Source organism: Haliaeetus albicilla, chromosome 14, assembly GCF_947461875.1.
Source record: "Haliaeetus albicilla chromosome 14, bHalAlb1.1, whole genome shotgun sequence".
In the NCBI taxonomy this organism is placed as follows: Eukaryota; Metazoa; Chordata; class Aves; order Accipitriformes; family Accipitridae; genus Haliaeetus; species Haliaeetus albicilla.
Window position 1 is genome coordinate 27,403,558 of NC_091496.1, and position 18,775 is coordinate 27,422,332.

At 39.1% G+C, this 18,775-nt stretch overlaps 1 protein-coding gene across 6 annotated transcripts in view; it reads right to left on the bottom strand.

Annotated features, from left to right (window-relative positions):
- The window catches only part of ST7 (suppression of tumorigenicity 7), a 155,820-nt gene that overhangs the window by 18,485 nt on the left and 118,560 nt on the right, over positions 1 to 18,775 (bottom strand). For 5 of the 6 annotated variants that reach the window (XM_069802081.1, XM_069802083.1, XM_069802084.1 and 2 more), the window contains 3 exons: positions 18,148 to 18,262; positions 8,245 to 8,317; positions 6,599 to 6,701 (listed from right to left, as the gene is read on the bottom strand). In XM_069802081.1, the coding sequence (XP_069658182.1) occupies positions 6,599 to 6,701; positions 8,245 to 8,317; positions 18,148 to 18,262 (291 nt within the window). Of the gene's footprint in view, positions 1 to 5,418; positions 5,550 to 6,598; positions 6,702 to 8,244; positions 8,318 to 18,147; positions 18,263 to 18,775 lie in introns of all 6 variants that reach the window. The other variant, XR_011327796.1, reaches the window with a different exon arrangement.

Below are 18,775 nucleotides of genomic sequence, written 5' to 3' on the forward strand. Positions count from 1 at the left end.
ACTACACTAGACAGGTACAGCCTTCTCTTTAGCCACCAAAGACTTCAGGGTGGGATTCTGACAATTTATATCTCAACATTTCCAAAGGCCTTGGTCCAGAGCACAGCCCTTGCTGCTACAGGACTAATATGGACACAAGATCTACCATACCACCAAAATTCATACCAGTATGAACTCCATCTGGCTTTACAAGAAAACAACCTACACCTCTTGACAGACTCCCTGTTACTTTAACTCCTGATACACTGGCACCCTCTCAGATTCAACCACGACCTTTACAATTTAAGTAATAAAACTTCACTACCTTTTCAATACTTTGAATACATAGGGAAGATAGGAGCCCTCTGTCACCCTGACAGGGCTCTGAACCCAAGCGTGGTTCCACTTCAGAGGGAGAGTCAAGTAACAGGCTAAATAAGAAACTTCACAAGGAGCTAGCCATCATGAAGGAAACAGACATGGCAAGCCCAGCACATCTCCAACTGCATTTGTTTTTCAACGTTGAATAAAGAAGTTTAACTAGTACAGGAAATAGCATGTCACCACCATCTGGGGTTATCATGTTCCTTTAAAAAAGGAATCAGCTCAGAAAAGACAGGCTAGAAAATTTCAGGCAGAATGACCTAGTCTTAATGAAGTTATGAGTGAATACTAAAGTTGTGCAATGACTTCTGTCATCAACAGATGGCTCAATCAGCCCTTCTCCACCGCATTGTTTTGGCTTGGATTTTTTTGGTTGTCTTTTTTTTGGTTTCCTGGTCTCTCTCTTCTGTTATCCCAAACTTTTTTCCTGTCAAACCCCTGTATTTTAGGAGGTACAACAAGGGCAACAGTATTTTTCATGTGCTTCCACAGAGGACTTCTGGGCTGTTTACCTGACATTGTAATAGATATGGCTCAGCTATAGCTATTCTGTACACGTATGGGAACATGCCTTTTAACGAGCATTTGGAGGATGACAATGGACCTTGTACACATGAATTGCAACATGGTGGAGTTTATATTTCTATTACTTGAATTGACTGAATATACAATATTTATTTCATAATATTGACCACACTCTGGCTACTAATTCTCCTCTGCTGGGAGTGCTTTTAACACTCCACATTAATGGGCTACTTCAGTACCCTTTTATAAAATAAACCAACTTATCTCAAGCAGGTTTCCTTCTTTTCCTCAATTGTGCATTTTGCCTCTGAAATTACAGCTCAGGCCGCAAATGGGCAATAGTCACTCCTGCACCTGTGACAGCATCCCTCCAGGCCAGAATATGAGAATTTATTGTTTGAACAGGAACTCTCCTCCTCCCAGCTGGATGAACAGCACAAGCTTAAACCAGTTCCAAAATACTGGTCTCTACATGCCCAGAGAAGCCACTTTTAGGTCGGTCACCTTACAAGTTCTCATTGGATTGATGGTAATTAAGAAGTTTGGCCTTTTTGCTGGAGATGATAAAAAAACAAATCAGTCTCACTGAGCAGTTAAAAACTCTCTTGAACATGTCTGGAATAGTTTCTCTGTAATATCATGGGGTGTGCAGAACAGATTCATTTCCCATCTGGCATATGAATTTGTTTGCACTGTTTGTTTCTATTAGCAACTACAACTTACTAGAAACCACACAAGCACACAGACACAGTTCTTATTAAAAAAAAAATTAAAATAAATAAGAAAGAAATGTGAAGGGATGAAATGGAGAACAGATAAATCTTTAAAAGGGTTTTAAGTCAATGGTTTGTTACATCTTTTTTAGAAACTGTTCACACACAAAATTTGCATTTCTTAAAGTAATATCAATATTTAAGTTGTTTGATTCCAATGCAGTAAAATTCAGCAGGTACTCTCTTTAAATCAACTCAGCTCCTGGTTTACATAGCAAACCCATAAGACTGTGTGCAGAGCACACTTTTGACTCACTTTTAACAGATATATGGACCATTATCTGTTTTCTCTTCCCTTTGACTTTACTGAATAGCTCATGTCTTGTAGATCACAGAGAAGAGTGGGGGGGCTTTTCAGGAGAAGTTTGAATGCAGGGAGGGAGCCTTGCAGGTCAGTTCAGAAAGGGTGTTCCACAGTTGAGGAATGTCCCAGAAACAGCTGTGGTACTTTATCAGCATTAGCTTGGGATAGTTGCATTACATTTAAGTGCGGAAGCTCCAAACACAACATGTAAATAATATTGATGAAGTTGTGTGTGTGTGCGTGTGTGTGGATACACATATACTTTTTTCCCCACCCACTCCACAAATTACATACTCTCCATGACATAGGATGCACGACTCTCTTTTCCATACAAAACCCTCTGGAGTGGTACCTCAGTGGCAATGAAAACTTTTTTGTTTAACTCTTAAATTTTTGAGCAGCATGTTGTCAGACAGTGTCAGAACATTTGGTTGGGACCAACTCCACAGTGCATGGCGCTACACTAAAACAAAAGGATACTAATCCATAGAATCTCATTTAAGACATAGATGTTTGAAAAAAAATATTCAAATCTTCACAGACAAGTGATACAATTTGTTGTGATTCTTCTTATAGTGAAATTCACAGCTCTGCTTTGTTCTCTTTCCTGCTGTACTGCTGACTTCAATCTGCTACTGGTTATGTTTTTCTTCTACTAAAAAGAACCCTGAATACACTCTACCTGGTGAAGTGCTTTCTTTTTACATAGGCAATCTCTGCCAAAGTATAAAGCTGCAATTTGCTGTAGCTGAGTTGTTTCAGTAACATAAACAAGTCAAACTGTAGATAGATCTAGTATCTTTTATCAGATATTTTTCTAGTACAGCTTAAAAAATGAAGCCACTTTCAAGCACAGAAACCTTTTTACAGGTGAGATGTCTTCAGTTTGACAGTGGTTTGATTTTTGCTGCAGTCAAAGAGATCATAGTTGACATACCTGAGCTGGCCTTACCCTGCACAGCTCAGCTTCCAGAAACAGCACAGCCAGGTCAGCTGCCCAGCTTCCTGGAGAGATCAGGCAGGCTGCACTGATTGCCTTTGTTCACTTAAACCAAATTCTGGTACCTCCACATGTCACATCTTGACTCCAGTGTATTCCAAAACTTATCACCTATGGCTGAGACTTAATGGACTGATTTCTGGGAATTAAACTGTCATTGACATGTACTCAAAAATGGAAGAGACCTGTGTCAAAAGAAGGTTATTTGCTGGAAGGGTGGCTGCCTGAAGAAAGACTGTCAGCCATATTAGGTCTCTGTAAAAGGCATTTTTGTGCAGAAAACCAAGGTGATCCGTAGTCAACTAGAATCAATGAAAGTGTGTGCCAACATATTTATGACATACATACTGAGAAGACTCACAGAACCATGCATACACACTGGCTTCTTTCTATGTGGAAGGTAGGTGTTTTTGCAGGGTTTCTCACCTCTCTGTACAGATGGAAATCTGGGACTTTCAAGTTACTGCTTCTTAAGGGGTTCCTACATCTTTAAATTACATTCAAAAGTGTAAGAAGTGTATCTGACTTCTGCAACATCACTATGGAACACTGGACTGCAATCTGGCCATAATCTCCTAGGGAAAAATCAGCAGCATTGTAAGAATCCCATGGTTGTTTTACACAAACCTGCAATATGTCACAACGGGAGACCCAGTCTCCCTTTCTTGCTAAATCCAGCTCAGCAGCATCTCTCAGTGTGTTCACAGTGTGTTCCCTGCACTCCCTTTGTCTCAGGATCTCATTAGCAAAAATATGCTATTTCCAGTTAAATGTCTTGAAAATGCATATCCAGTAATGATCTTTTTATGTGATAATTCTAAATTTTAATGATTTGCACTGAAAATGGTAGAATCTCCTTTTGAGACAAACCAGAAACACATCAAAGCATTTTTGCTCTTTAATAGTGCAGTTCCCTGCTTTCAAGGCTTCTGCTGGGAACTTTGCAAATGCTTAAACAATTTGTCACCTTTGTAGTTTATTTCTTCCTTAGCCTGAACAAGAGACTCCTTAGTGTTTAAATCCCAAAGAAGCTTTGAAGACATTAGTTTTGTGTCACTGTTAGATTTCTTGTGATGCTGCTTGCTAAAACTTATCTCCATTTCATTAAGAACAAATTGGATATGACTTCAATCATAATTGAGGTATAATTTTATGTGCAGTATGGATATTACAACAAAAATACATTTTTGCCACCTTAATATCCTTCACTTAATAGCAGAAAGAATGAGTGTGAATGCAGCAGTGCTGCATATTAATCTGTATCAGGCTACACTGTTGTAATGTTAAAATATGAACTAAAAAACTCCTAGAGTCTGCTCCCATTACTACCTTGTTATCCTGATAATTTGTATGTTTCACAAAGGTTTTCAGTTCAAAATGACAGACTTTGAAAAACTGAGGGAATCAACTAACAATGTAAATGACTGAAAAGCTCAGGAACTTAAGTGAGGAAGAGGACTGGAATTTCTTTAAATCAAAAGTACTGAAAATAACACACAATCTGCATTTCACACATGAGGATACTTGTCAGAAAGGAGATTCAGCCTTGCACTGAACAGCCACCTAGACAGAAGCTGGCTAGTGAGAAGGAGGTCACAAGCGATGAATGAAAGTACCGATCTACAAGAAAAGCAGGATCTTAGAGGTCTGGAATTGCAGCGGTTACGGAGCAACTGTCACAACTTACAGTAAGGTAGATTTTGCAAGAAGTCAAACCAAAGAAGAGCAAGCTCTTAAGTATAAACAGAAAAAGAACAAGCTAAAAAGTAAATGAAGACTTAGCCTCAGTTTCATGGCAGTGCAGAGCATGGAGACAATAGAAAGATGGACATTAGGAGCATGTACAGAGGTGGAGGCCACTGCAGCCAATGATCTCTGTCCCTCAGTGAATGAACCAGTCCCAGAAATGGCCAAACTAACATAACTGACTTACAGCAAAAAGATTCCCACTCAGAATTAAGTGATCCAGTGATGACAGAAGTAAATGCAATGCCATTCATTTAAAGAGGAGGGAAACAGTGTGTGTTAATATGGAATCATTAGTATGCAAACTGTTAAAAAAGATTTTGATGGAAAGAATTACCAAACGCATGGAGGTTAAGTGAGGAAAATGGAACAGGCTCCCAAGGATTGCTCATGACAGGCTAAACTGGTATCTTTGCTTGGCAAGATATCTAATTTTTTTAGACAGCAAAGACAGAATACTCTAACCGGGCTTCAGTAAAACATTCAGAAAGGTTCACCCAGAACAGGACTGGAATAGAGAGTTAAACAGGCAACCAGGCAGAAGAGAAATATCAATGGTTGTGTTGGTGCAAGAACCATTGGGATCAAAGAAAGTAAACAGAGTTCCACAAAAGCGGTGCTGGAACCAAAGTTCATTTCATATTTTCATTTTACAGCTTGACACAAAAATAGAAGATCAGCTAATAATACAAAGGGACTCATCTCACCTAAATCTTGTTGTCTAAAAATCAGGCTTTTACTGGAAAATAGTTGCTCCTTTCATAGTCAATGTAGAAACAGGCACCTCGGAGGGAAAGTCTGTCTAGAGATGTCTAAGATAGTTCCTTCTTTCCACTGCCTGTAGAGGAAGTCTAGATGATTTTATTAAACAAACAGCCTAACTTCCAGATAGCTAAACCATGCTATTTAGTGTTTGGCATAACAGATATAGTTCACAGAGAAAATATTTGATTCCTGCAATGCATGAGAATTAACTTTCTGCAATCCATGTGTACATATGGGAGAGGTTTTGGCTTTATCTTGACCAGACCTGGTGTTCAGCTGTACCTAATGAATAGGCTCCCTACATTAACACACACCAGTCTTCCGCTCTCCAGTGGAGGCTGCTTACTTTCAAAGGGCAATACTGGTCCAAAGGTTTGTGGGGTGAGGTTCAGAGGCAGATCTCCGAGGGCCAAAAAGCATCTGCCCGTGGTTCGCCTTTACAATGAACCTACAGACTGCAATACCGAGTATCAGGTGATGAAATAATAAAATATATTAGCCTTTAGTAGCCCCTGGGCAAGATTCTTACTGCTGAGATACATATCTAGAAAGGGGATTAGGGAATTAGAACATAAATCCCTTTTCTTACTTTGTAGTTCTCAGCAATTCTTCATCTCTGAGCTTTGCATTCTCAGAACTTAATGACAGGGTGCTGCATAAAGAATTACTAATGCAACTTATATGAAGCACACCATGAACTCCAAACATAGGTTCCTTTGTATAGCATGCCAAAACCATATTCTTACATATAATTATCAAAACAAAGAAAACATGCTATTTTGAACTAGAAGATCTTTAATGGCTGTTTTGTAAATAATAATCTATCTTTATGTATGGTTTTGTCCTGCAGCGTAGCATCTGGTGGTGTCTACTACTGCAATCCACCATGCAATTGTTGCTCACATAGAGGACTCGCTTCAGCTAAAATTTCAAGTTGCATGGTCCAGAGTAGAAGACACTGAATGTGAAATACCAAACAAAAAAACTATGCATACCATCAGCTTCTTTCCCTTCCCATTGTTTGCTCCCCCTTCCACAGCATCACTCATTAATCTAACACAGAAATCAGGAGTTAGGTCCTCAGCAGCGTTATAGCTACAACAATGCTTTCTCCATACTCACTTTTGGCACATGTGGATTAAATTCTACTGCTCTGTGAATAGCTTCTACTGCATTCATCTCTGCAGTACTCAGCCCTCGCCTTGAGGCAGCCTCTGGAGAAAATCTACAAAAGCAAAGAAACAAATACATGAGGTCAGAAATGCTAGTAAGAAAAAGCCAGAAAATGAATCTAGAACATGGGCCCATGTAACCAAATGGAGTCAATTTCCTATGCTCTCCAAACTTCCATAGCAAGTGGAAACTCTGAGTGATCTACTACATCAAGGCCAATGAAAATCCCAGCAGAAGTGGAAAGCGTGTTTGCATCTAATCATGGCAGAAAGTCAGTTCAAACAGTCCTTTCTCTGTCACTAACCTAAATTTGCTCTAGGTACCTTACTAAGGGGCATATTCAAGGCTGAAGTTGTGGAAAAAAGAAAAGCAAAAAAACCACCAAAACCAATGCCAAATTATTGTTGGAGGGTTTCTATTAAAAACAAGTTTGGGGAGGTTTTAGGGAGGTTCCCAACCCAATGCCCCTGGGTCAGGTTGGGATGGAAGCACGATGCAGCAGCAGTAGCGGGTGGTCTACTGGCCGCAGCACCATTGAGGGTAGCACGCCCAAACTGTGGGCAAATCATCTGCCCCAGTGAATGAAAAACCAGACCATGCAATCTCTTTCTCACCTCACACCCCACGGCTAACTCCAGAGCTGTACTTGGCAGGCAGACACCACAGGGAAAGCTGTGACAACCTTAGCCCTGCCCTCCCAAGCTGGAGTCGCTGTGTAGGGAGGAAAGATGTTGCAGTAGGTACTGGCGATCTACAGGATAAAAAGAATGAAAGAAAATTACTTAGATCTTGATGTGTACATACACTTTAAAAGCAAAAACTGTCAGGATGTCAGTCAAGAAAATGGCTTTCCACTCTACTTGCTTTCCATCTTTAGGGAGGCATTCGACCCTCAGGTGCACAGACACAACTCTGCCTGGGATTTGTGTGAAGGCATCTGAGAGCAGAATGGGGATTTTTGAGCTCCATCTCACAAGGAGCTGAGCACCCTTTCAGAGCAGGCCAGTGCTCTCAAGTCCACAGGCATCAAGTAGGTGTGCTCAACACCTTGAAAGGTTGAGACCCAAGAGAAAACCATAACAGGAATGAGCAGATATTTGTGTCTCTAAAAATATGAACGTCATCTACCTCTCAGAATCCCTGACATAGTAACGCTAAATCCACCTGCCGCTATTTAAGTAGATGAGCAGTCTTCTGACAGCACTTGTAAAATGACATTGCTACCAGTGCATCCACATTGATTTACTACCTTTTCGTGGTCAGGTTTATACAAGGTTGAAGAGGTTCGGCCACACAACACCTTTTAGTTGCATCTTCATTATACTGCCTAGGAAGCTAAAGCTCACCCAGACAGTATACATAAAACTGAAACAAGAATTGGATTTATACTATTTCTCTTCTTTTCTTCTTTTGTAATATTTGAAGTGCAGTGTTTGATCACTGCAAATTTTTCTTACAGATAAAGTAATTTTATAAATTTACTGCAGGACTGAATTCTCCTGCTAACCCAGCAGATTGTTAGGGTGTGGGCTCAGCTAAGAGAAATCTTGAGTTAAATCAGGAATTTTGCTGGACAGTGGTTCTTATGCACTTACTTGTCAGAGACAGCTCTGGCTTTGAGCAATGCAGCTGTGTAACAGATTGTTGCTGATTTTGGTAAGCTTATATCTGTTGAAAAGAAAGAAAAAAGTAAACATCTGAGAAAAAAATTTAAAAGTCTGCAGAAAGAAAAGTGTTTCATTGATACTTCAGAGTATGCATGGCATATGCAAAATTATTATGTGAATTCAGAATACTTTCTGATCTTGGGACTTGTACCCAATATACAGGTTTTAAGACCTGTGTTACTGACCGCTGGAACTGCTATTTAAGCAGCAACTGGGTTCATTAGAGAACTAATTCGAAGAGTGACATGACAGTGACATAATAAAAGAATTAATTACTTCATACATAAATGTATAGGTAACCTGGAATATGTGAATTCTTCCATAGTTCACAAAACATCTAAGTAATAGCTGAGGGCTATCTTATTCACTTTTCTTGTTTCCAGTCAGAAGCAGTTGCCTAATATGAGTATGTGGCAGCTATACATGTTAAGACAGCTATTTAAGTAATAATGGATTTGACTTGCAAGCAAACAGCCATTAGATTTATTGCTGCTAAAGATCAACAGTAAAATAAGGTGTTTTCCCTCTTAAGGAAATCTTGGACCAAAACAGTCACCAGTCTCTGGCCATTTTATGCTGTTCCAGAGACACACAGGAGCCATAAACGTGACTTAATCCATTAGTTCAACTTAATTTATACCTGTTCTCTACTAGCAGGTTGGCACAAAGCATCCAAAAGGTAGAGAGAAATGCTGCTTAACAGACTTGAGTTACAGATTTGTTCCCACTGTTACAGAGAAGAATTGACTTCCACACTAGTAATCTACCCAGCAGACACACATTATACAGTGACTGAAATATTCTAGCATTAAAATGTTAAAGATTACAGCTAAATGAAAAAAAAAAACCCCAAAAAAACCAAACCAAAAAAACCACCACCACCCACTAAAGGCTGGATTCTGCAAACACTTCTGCACACTGCAATATTATAGCTTCCTATAGTAAACAGCAAATACACAGCATAGCAAATACACAGCACAGCAAACACAAGGCACTGGAGTAGGCCCACTGTAAAAGTGAAGAGCAGCTAATCTGACTATTGTTCTAAGAAACTATCTGTCCCTCAGTTTGTCATTAAAGTTGAATAGAAAGACAAAATTACCATAGATCTCAGTAACTTTAGGGTTAAGAGAAACTTGTGATTTACGGAACCCCAGTGCCTTGCACGACAAGGCTCCAAAAAGGAGTTAAAGACGACAAGCAAGTCATATCTCAGCAGTCACTATCCTTCACTTACTAACAACCAAGCAGAACGTTGTTCTGTTAGACAGAAAACGTTGCCAGAATGACTGAGGTACTTTGAAAATGCTACCTGTTAAATCCTCTCTATTGTCTTTTGATGCACTTGCACTTCAAGTATGAGATGTAAAGATCTTGTTGGAGGCTCCCCTATAATATATTCCAACTATAATTTCACTGGAGTATGCAATTGTAGTGACTAAAGTAATTAAAATCAACAGCATGCAAAGCAGTCTGGGTGATAGATATGTTAATTACTCCACTAATAGAAGCTACCTACAGATACAGACATGAGCACATCTTCAATGACAGGAGGAGAAAATATTTGTAAGCACCTTCAATAACTCTGCTTATATGAGGTTTTCCTTAATATTAGGAGTTAAAAGTTATTTCCAGTAAACAGAAATTACCTTTTTCAGAACATACTGGTGTCTGTCTTTCAGTATAAATCTTATTCATCAAATCATAAATGGAGTGAAAGGTAGGGAAATGGAAAAGGGAAAAAAAAACCCACCAAGAAAACCAACGATGTGCTGTCATTTATAAGGTTTTCAATTGGTCAATAGAATACATTTATTTTCACCTTACCTGTAAGTGTTTCTCTGGGCCATCAAGCCACCATTACTTCACAGAAAATATTTATCCCCACATCAGTTCAAAACCAGTAACATTGATTCAGGATCTGACCTTTACAAAATTTTGCATGAATGACACAAAACAAGAGGTCTGCCTAGAAGTCCCTGGAAATACATTTTCCCAGGCAAGAGGCAAACTCCACATATAAAAAAAGGACCAAGAAAAGAATGTTTGCCTAGACTTCTTTGAATAATGCAGTACAAGCAACACTTTGCTTTTCTATCCGTTTGAAGGAGCTGAAAACTAGGAGGAATCAAGAAGTCTGGAGCATGTAACTGATGTAGCAGAGGAAAAACAGTTGTTAAGCTGATGAAAGCTGCTTGCTCAACTTCAAAGAAAGCAGGTATGCCAGCCAAAGCCAGACTGACAGCAAGAAAATGGCAATTCAGCCATTAATACACAAGCCATGAGGTTAAACAATGACACCACTCAACATATAAAAACCTCTAACCACATGTATAAAGGCTAGTTTCTGCATCAGATCATTGATATTTGAATGGAGAATGTTCAGTGGAAGTTGCATGGACCAAGTTGTAAGGATTATTACAATTCTTGGCTAAGAGATTAAACTATCATACAGTAGGAACTGAGCTTAATACAGGGTTATATACTAAAACAAAACACCGTATCACAAAACAATATGTTCTACTAGGCGGTAAATGCTCCTGAGCTGGAAACATCTGTGCATATAGATTGCAGGATGTTCCACAGTGAAGTGCTGGCATCTGTAAAGAAGGAAAATGTGGTGAGGTGAAGTAAGGCTCAGGTACACCACCTGAGTCATTTCTGCAGAAGAAATGGGATTTCCCTAGGAATGTTGTGTTCAAATCTGATGACCCATGGTCAAGAACAACAAAAGTAAACAGAAAGGCTGGATTCTTTTTGTAACAATCCAAATGAAATAAAGTCTGAGAGAAGATACAACTGTTCCCTACGCATACCTGCAAGGAAAGGAAAAGGCTGCTTTGGTAAAGGAGGATGTTGGCACAAGAATAAACAGTTCAGAATTACATTTAGGCTGGAGATTATAAGAATGTTTCTGAGAAGTGAATTTTTGAGGCAGATTTCAGGTAGAATAGCGGGTCAAACGAAATAGCTAATTCTAGGACGGAGCTTGCTCAGATCATGGAAGGGGTAATATCATGTAGCGAATGCAACAGCAGGGGACCTGACTCACCCAGGAGGCCTCTTCCAGTACTATGCTCCTAATGAGCAAGCAGCAATTATTTGAGGATAATACCTACAGTCCCTTGGCAATGGAAGAAATACATACAAATGTTCATGTTTATGTTGCTGTGGAGATAGCCCTCAGCAGGTCCATGCCCGCTTCCCTCCAAAAGTGTTTTGCTTTTTTTTGCTCCATATTAGACCATAAGTATTTGGTTCTGCTATATTCTCGTCAGATTACTACAATACTTTAAAATCCTCATACAATTTAGGCTTCATATCCAAAACTGGACCCTTCATTTTAGAGAAAAGCATAAAACAATTATGTCTGGTTACAACTTGAACTTAGCAAGGGAATCAAGTCTGAACTAGCCCTAGGAGATACATCCTCTGTCAGGAACCAAAGTGAAGTTTTTAAAAAATGACTGTGTCTAGCTCTGTGAGCCATCTGGCAAAATATCTTCACATATACTGTTTCCCACCCTCCTGTGATTACTTGTGGAGCTCCCACAATGTGCTGAAAGATGTGACTGCTAATCTGTTGTCAAAACCATCAGGACATTTTTGTCTAATAAGAACCAATGTATCAATCTAAAAAAGGCTCTCCTTCTTCCTTATTGTTTGTATCTCTAAACAGAATACAAAATAGTCTAGACTTAATTTATGAGCATTTTCTTTCAATTAGCCCCAGTCAGCCATGGGGAAGGTTGGGAAAGTGAATTCTTACTGATCATTTCCTTCTTAAGCAGTTGGTTGTGAGAGTGAACTAATGGAAAGATGCTATGGATAAAGACTTGCAACCATAATATCACTACTTCTCCACTACTTATCCAGAATATGCCATATTTCACCTAAATAGGTCATGGGATCTATTGTTCTTACAGAATAGCGACTAAACCAAGAAATTATGAATCTGGATATGGACTGGTGCAACATCGCTATCTAAGTCATCAGAAGGTGCTAAATGTTAAGAGACAGGCATGTTGCAATTGCTTTAGTCATTAATAAATGCAAAACCTAGGTCACTAATCAGAAGTTATTCCCTATTTTGACGCCAAAGTGTATGTTATTCCCAAGTCAACAATACAGATTTCTATGGGCATAACTTCAGATAGGTGAACAGTCTTATCAACATTAATAGGACTTAAGGATTTGCTGAAAATAAGCTGAAAATCTGGGGCCATAATTTGCACAGTAAGATTCTTCCAGTCAAACTGCTAGTTCTTCTTCATATAGCACTGGAGAGAGACTACATTAAGCTGCTGGAATCATTCACATACTTCCAAATATGTAACTGAAAGTGTATCAACAAACTGGAAGAAGTTATGCAAAGAGGCAAAACAAAAAATGGTGGAATACAGGACACATATTGTGCTATGGCTTGGGGGTGAACCCCAGCTCTGATTTTCTCTCCCTCAGCCTGTCTGTAGATAGTGTTTAAGTGATAGGCCAACACTTGCCCTGTCAGCACAGAACTCCCCCAGTTCTCTGCACCTGCAGGCTAGATTGTCAGCTCTTGCACAGGTGGTAGGAAGAATTGCTTATAGGAAAGATTGAAAGTGTTCTAGCAAATAAGTATGTGCAGGCGGATCAGTGATGACAGAAGAGAGACACAGTCATCTATAAAGACACAAACATTAAGGAAGAAAGTGAATTAAGCTGATACAAATGGTTAAAAGCAAGGGTAATGGGATGGAATTCAATATATGAACTGATCATCAGGGGAAAAACACTTTGTCAAGAAGATCTCATATCCTGTAGTATTATCTCCCATGAGAATAGTCATTGCGTTTTTCCACAAAAGGTGGTAGAAAACATGCTGGAAGGAGCAAAACTATGAACACAATGATCTAACTCTTACTTAGTGCTTGCAAAATAAAGCAGTTCCGATTCTCTCTACTTTTGACATTCTTCCTCAGTGGTGGGAAACGCCCCAATCAAACACAAACACATAGCCACTGTGTATGTTAAGGCCTGGATTTTGGTCCCCTGATAGGATGGGAAAAAGATTTCGGCACAAACAAAAAGTGTTTATTTTGCCATGACCACAACTAAAACTTAAACTCTTCAGTTATGGAAAGATTTTGAGGGTCACTGCTGGTTGTGAACACTTCATATGCAACTGTTGCTGAGATGCATATCTCAGGGACCAGGCAGGTGTCAGCCCCTTTGATTTGACCAAGTTCAATCCTAAATGCATATAGAGGGGAAGGAATAATTTCTCCTATAGGAGATAAGAAAGAACAAGATTAGTATAATTAGTTTAGACTTCTTGTGCTTTTGCACAAGCGGGAGAAACAAAAAAACTCACAGAATCATATGGCAAAAAAAGAGACCAGATGGTATGAACAGACACAGAACTGATGCAGAGACCTAGCTGAAGTGACAAGTGATTTTGGTATGGAGAAAAGAAACCAGTTCTTAGAAGCAGAAGCTGAAAAAGATGTAATTGGAAAAAAGACAAACTAGATACTGTGTTACACAAACTAGAGGTCTTACCTGATTTGTGTCTCTTGGAGAAGGTAGACTAGGCTTTGGTATGACTTTAACTAAAAGGAACTTTCTCTTAAGGTCTCTCTTTCAAAGAAACAAAAGGATTACAAAACAGTGTGCATGAGGTAATCGTTCCATACTGCCACTTGCTACATCTTTAACTCAGAAGAAAATCCTTTCTTTCACTTAGAACATCTACCCAGTTAGCTCCACCAGGTAGAACATCTGCTGAAAAATACCAAACATAATCATTGCAAGTAATGAAACTGATGGAGTGGAGCTGTGAACTCAAATACATACATATACACAAAAACCGTGGAGACCATAGCTAATATAACTGAAAACTCCATGCAATTGGTTCATCAATCTGCAACTCTCTACAAAAGAAATGTCTTCAAGTTCAATGTAAATAGAATTTACCCATTCATAAATCTGTAAGGACAAGAAGAAATTGGACAGAGGGGGACTGGAGAAAGAGAACTAGCCCTGAACAGGCTACATTTTAGAGAACTAATTTCTCTACTTTAACTGTTTGGATTTCACTAAGTTGAAAGTATTCCAACACAAAGAAGACGCTGTTTCTAAGGTGTTTCTTGAAAGGCCTGCATTTTGATTTGACATTAAAGTAGGATTCTTCAAAGTAAGCTGTTACCAAATAAAAAAGTGTCATTGCCTAGAGCGGGATGAGACCTTTTGTATTTAAAAACCACTTTCTTTCTATGTATCCTTTGGTCTAAATTATCTTCTCAAGTGAACTCTGAATTCAGGATTCTGTCTACATGGTGACATGGTCTTCCTCCTTCTTTGCAAGGGGATAAGTGAAAGGGGAATCTGTGTAAGGTGTTCCTCCTGCAAACCAGAAGGCTTATAGTCTCACTGGAAAACATTTTAAAAAAGGAAAGCAAGGACAGGTTTAGGGAGGAACCATTGCATCACTATGACTAAATACATAGGCATCCATTCTTTTTAAATCTGACTTTCATTTGCCAGAAAGGTCTGAATTTTCACACAGTGCCCAGGTTACCAGATAATAACAATCAAAGCAACTGGCTGCCCAGGGAAGTTAAAAAATCATTTGCTCTAAGCACCACAACAAGCAGACCTACTCTACTGGAAAACAATCCATTTAAAAAGCAAGGGAAGAGGAGCAGAGAAACTTTATCTACTACGAATACCAGAAGCTTACTCCATCAAGAACAGTCTCTTTAGCAGCCATAACTATTTCTGCTGTAAATAACATGGATATGAGTTAAATCAGAGCCAAAAATCTTTTCAGAATTCAACAGTATTTAGGTCATCTGCACTCCATTGACAGACACTGAACTCTGAAACCATAATGATGTAGCTCAGCAACAGTGCATGCTGTCCCACTAATGAGGCCCTTTTTCCATGAATAATGAGTATGGACATCAGCTCTGTTGCCAGGTACATAATATAAACACAATTTAACACATGGCTTTTGGTAAAGCACTGTGTCTGCTTGCAGAGGCTGAGGTTTTGCATAATGTGATCCAACTTTTTAGCCCAGGGTGGGGGCAGACTGTTCAAGGAAATAATTTGTTCATATGTTATCAAAATACAATAAATCAGGTTCGGTCTTAGTCAAAAAAAGGCAGTGGAGTGGGACCTGCAGAAACTGCAGATAGGAAAGTATATGAGTTCATTGTTTTATATTCCAATAAATTTTACAACACATGAAGCTGATGAGTTCTAAAATGAGCTGAGACTCCCCGAGATGGGCCTTCTGAGACTCATGAACTGTAAGGGTTATACTGGTTAAGCCTGTGTTTGCTGAGTCCTTGTGCATACCTAGTGTATACACACACCTTTGTTTATATATGGCAAAGCATGAGTTGAAACTGCATGGGTCCAAACAGACAAAGTAAGAAGAGTTTTATTTTGAAAAGCCTCATTTGTTACATTTACGACCTCAGTTTTGACTCTATCAGATGCTTTCAAGAAAACAAAATGCACCTTCAAGTTTTATCAACTTCCATGACACCAAGTGCCACCATGGTATTGTTTAAAACTAGGGATCACTCCTTTAGTATACAAAAATAGAGCTGGCACAGGAGTTTAGTCTGAGATTTGGGAGGGCATGGCTTAACTCCCTGTTCTGTCATAGTTCTGCTATCTCCCAGGACTATTATCTCATAACTACATTAAAGACATAAGGGTGCCAACATCCTGTGGTGCCCGGGGCATAAAAATGGGCATTTCTATTTACTTGCTTCTTAACATGCCAAAATAAAGTCCATGGGGGTCTACACCTGTGTCACAGGAATTACTGAAATACAAGAAGCTACAAGAAAGATGCTGATATTACCACTTTAATTGCAGATTTCTTCAACCAGACTAAGCACAACCAAGATCTCTCCCAGAGTCATTACTGCTACTGGATGGCAGTACTCAAGGGCCTGGGTGATATTTTGATCTCTGCTTAGAATGACTTAACTCCAGAAAGAGTTGAAAACATTCCAAGCTGGACTGGTAACAGTGAATATCACTAATGTTGCCTGTAATCAGCTGCTTATTTATCTTTTGTTACATAACCTCAGCTCTGCCACAGTCTACTGCAGGGGTCTCAAATTTGGCAGGATGATTGTGTTAGTATCAAGCCAATGGTCTATTGCTAGCCTCATTAAAATTTATCTTAATTTCCTAAGTTGTAAGATGATCCCAGGCACCCAGGCAACGCAGCAGAGAATGTCAAATGAAGAGGAGGCAGAAGCCACAGAGAAAAGGGTAGATGGAAAAGATGCCTGATAAGACAGGAGCTGGAAAGTGGATGAGGAGGTGTATTATGACCATCACCGCCCTGAAGAGAAGACTGGGATAGGTAGTTAGGAGAGGCAGAAAAATGGAATTGGGAATGAGCAGTACTGGCTGAACAAGAAGCCTCTGGTAGGAACTGGGAGCAATAGGAAGCTGAAACTGACCATGCAAAAGAGAAGTAGAAGACAATTCAGTAGACAATTCAGAAGATCAACTAAGGGCAGGCTGGAAAAGATGCTAATTCCCTTAAAGAATCAAAGAGAAAGAGTGGCCAAAGCACTGTGGATATAGGCTCCAGAGCCCATATTGATAGCCGTTTATACAACAGTATCTCAAATGATGTCCATCTATATTTTCAAAAACTTTGCAAGTTACAAGTCTTAAAATCTCTGTTCAAAGAACACCAGAAAGGCTGAAAGAACTAGGAATTAAGAACATTTTAAAGGCTACAAGATCAGCCTAGAGAAAGACTTAAGAAACATCAAAATTAAGGTGCCAGTTTCACTTAATTCAGCTATTTGATTCATGTGTGTTATGATCTCATTTTTAGTTACATGATTACATTAATATTCCTGTCATAAACTCCCTTGCCATACTCCAGTGCAAAGAATGAGACTTTTCTGAGGATGAATGAGGACTGTGTAGTAACACAACAGGAAACCAATAGCTGTACGATTTCTGATTCACTTATTGCAGAACTTGGAATGTGGATAGTGAGTAAGCTGGGGTCTGTAGAAAGAGGATGAAGAGTGGCACTGTGCAGATTGATGAATGCTGCTCAAGAGAACTGTATTCCTGCTTCTGTCACAAAGTTTTTACACAATACAAGGAAAACCCATGTAACTTAAACTAAAAAAATGTATGCCAGTTGGTGCTTCTTACTCTGTCCTTTCTCCATTTGAGACACTGGTATCTTGAATTCAAGTTCAAAGGGGTAGAGCTGAAGTCAGCAGGAGCTACAATTTGAATGTAAAAAGTGATGAAATGCTGCATAAACCAATGATTACTAAAAAATACTGAAAATTAACGTGAAAAGTTCACCTAGTCTTCTGAGCTTTCCAAGTTTTCCCCATAAGACATGAAGTCTGCTACTCACTAGACTGCTGTGAAGTTAAATCAATTAATGTTTGTAAAGCACTTGTATGCTACTAAGTCAACATTCATAGAAAAGTCCACAAGGGAACTGATAATTCTTTCTTCAGACAAGGTTTGAATAGCATGCAATAAAAAGTCTGCAGAACCTAAATAGTTGTTCTTTAAACACCCACAGAAAGCAAAGAAAGCACTGAAGAGCTGTTAGTGAGGTCCATTACCCTACATTACCCTGTACCATGAATTAAGCATGGGTTGGCAGAAAAAATGCACAATGTTTAATCTTTGGATTAAGGACTGCGTAAGGGGACCTATGAAGCTCGTGCCAATCACCTTAATTACAGTGTTTCCTAAATTTAAAAGGTTTGACTTAGAAACGTTGCTTCTGTGTGTACCATATAAAGAAAATATAAATATATATGAACTCACCATCATACTTCGCTAAGACTGCCTGGACATCTGCATACGCTTGCAGTTCCAACAAAGCCTCTAGCAGGTTTTCATGGATGTTGAACATGCTGAGCAGAGGAAATTCCTTCATCAACTAAAATCAATAACATATGAAAGGGTTAGATTATTAACATGGAAAAGGGTTTCTTGTTCAAAATGCATTGAAATAACCAACACGAAGTTAAAACCCCTCAGTTTCCCTTGTCCTTGGCTCTTGCCCAGAGTTCACTATTATCTCAGAAATTTCTGAGCTCTTAGTGGACACTGGGTCAGGTTTGCATGGGATGTAATTAGTCAAATCCAAGAACACAGCTGCCTGAATATGTAACTCTCCTTCAATTAACAGGTTTCTTCAAAGTGAAGGAGAGTTATCTTATTGTACTGGAAAAGAACAACAATGGAGCTGCTGTATATCAGTAGTAAGTAATCCAGCACCTCTCTGGTATATTAGTAGAAAAAGCAGAAAATACATTGAAAAAAATCAGAATAAAATCAAATCAGAGAAGCTTACATATATGCAACTATATTATCAAGTATGTGATATTAGCATTTGCAATCATGGATACTTTAGAACACAATTGCAATTGTGGCCAATATGAACCCCCCC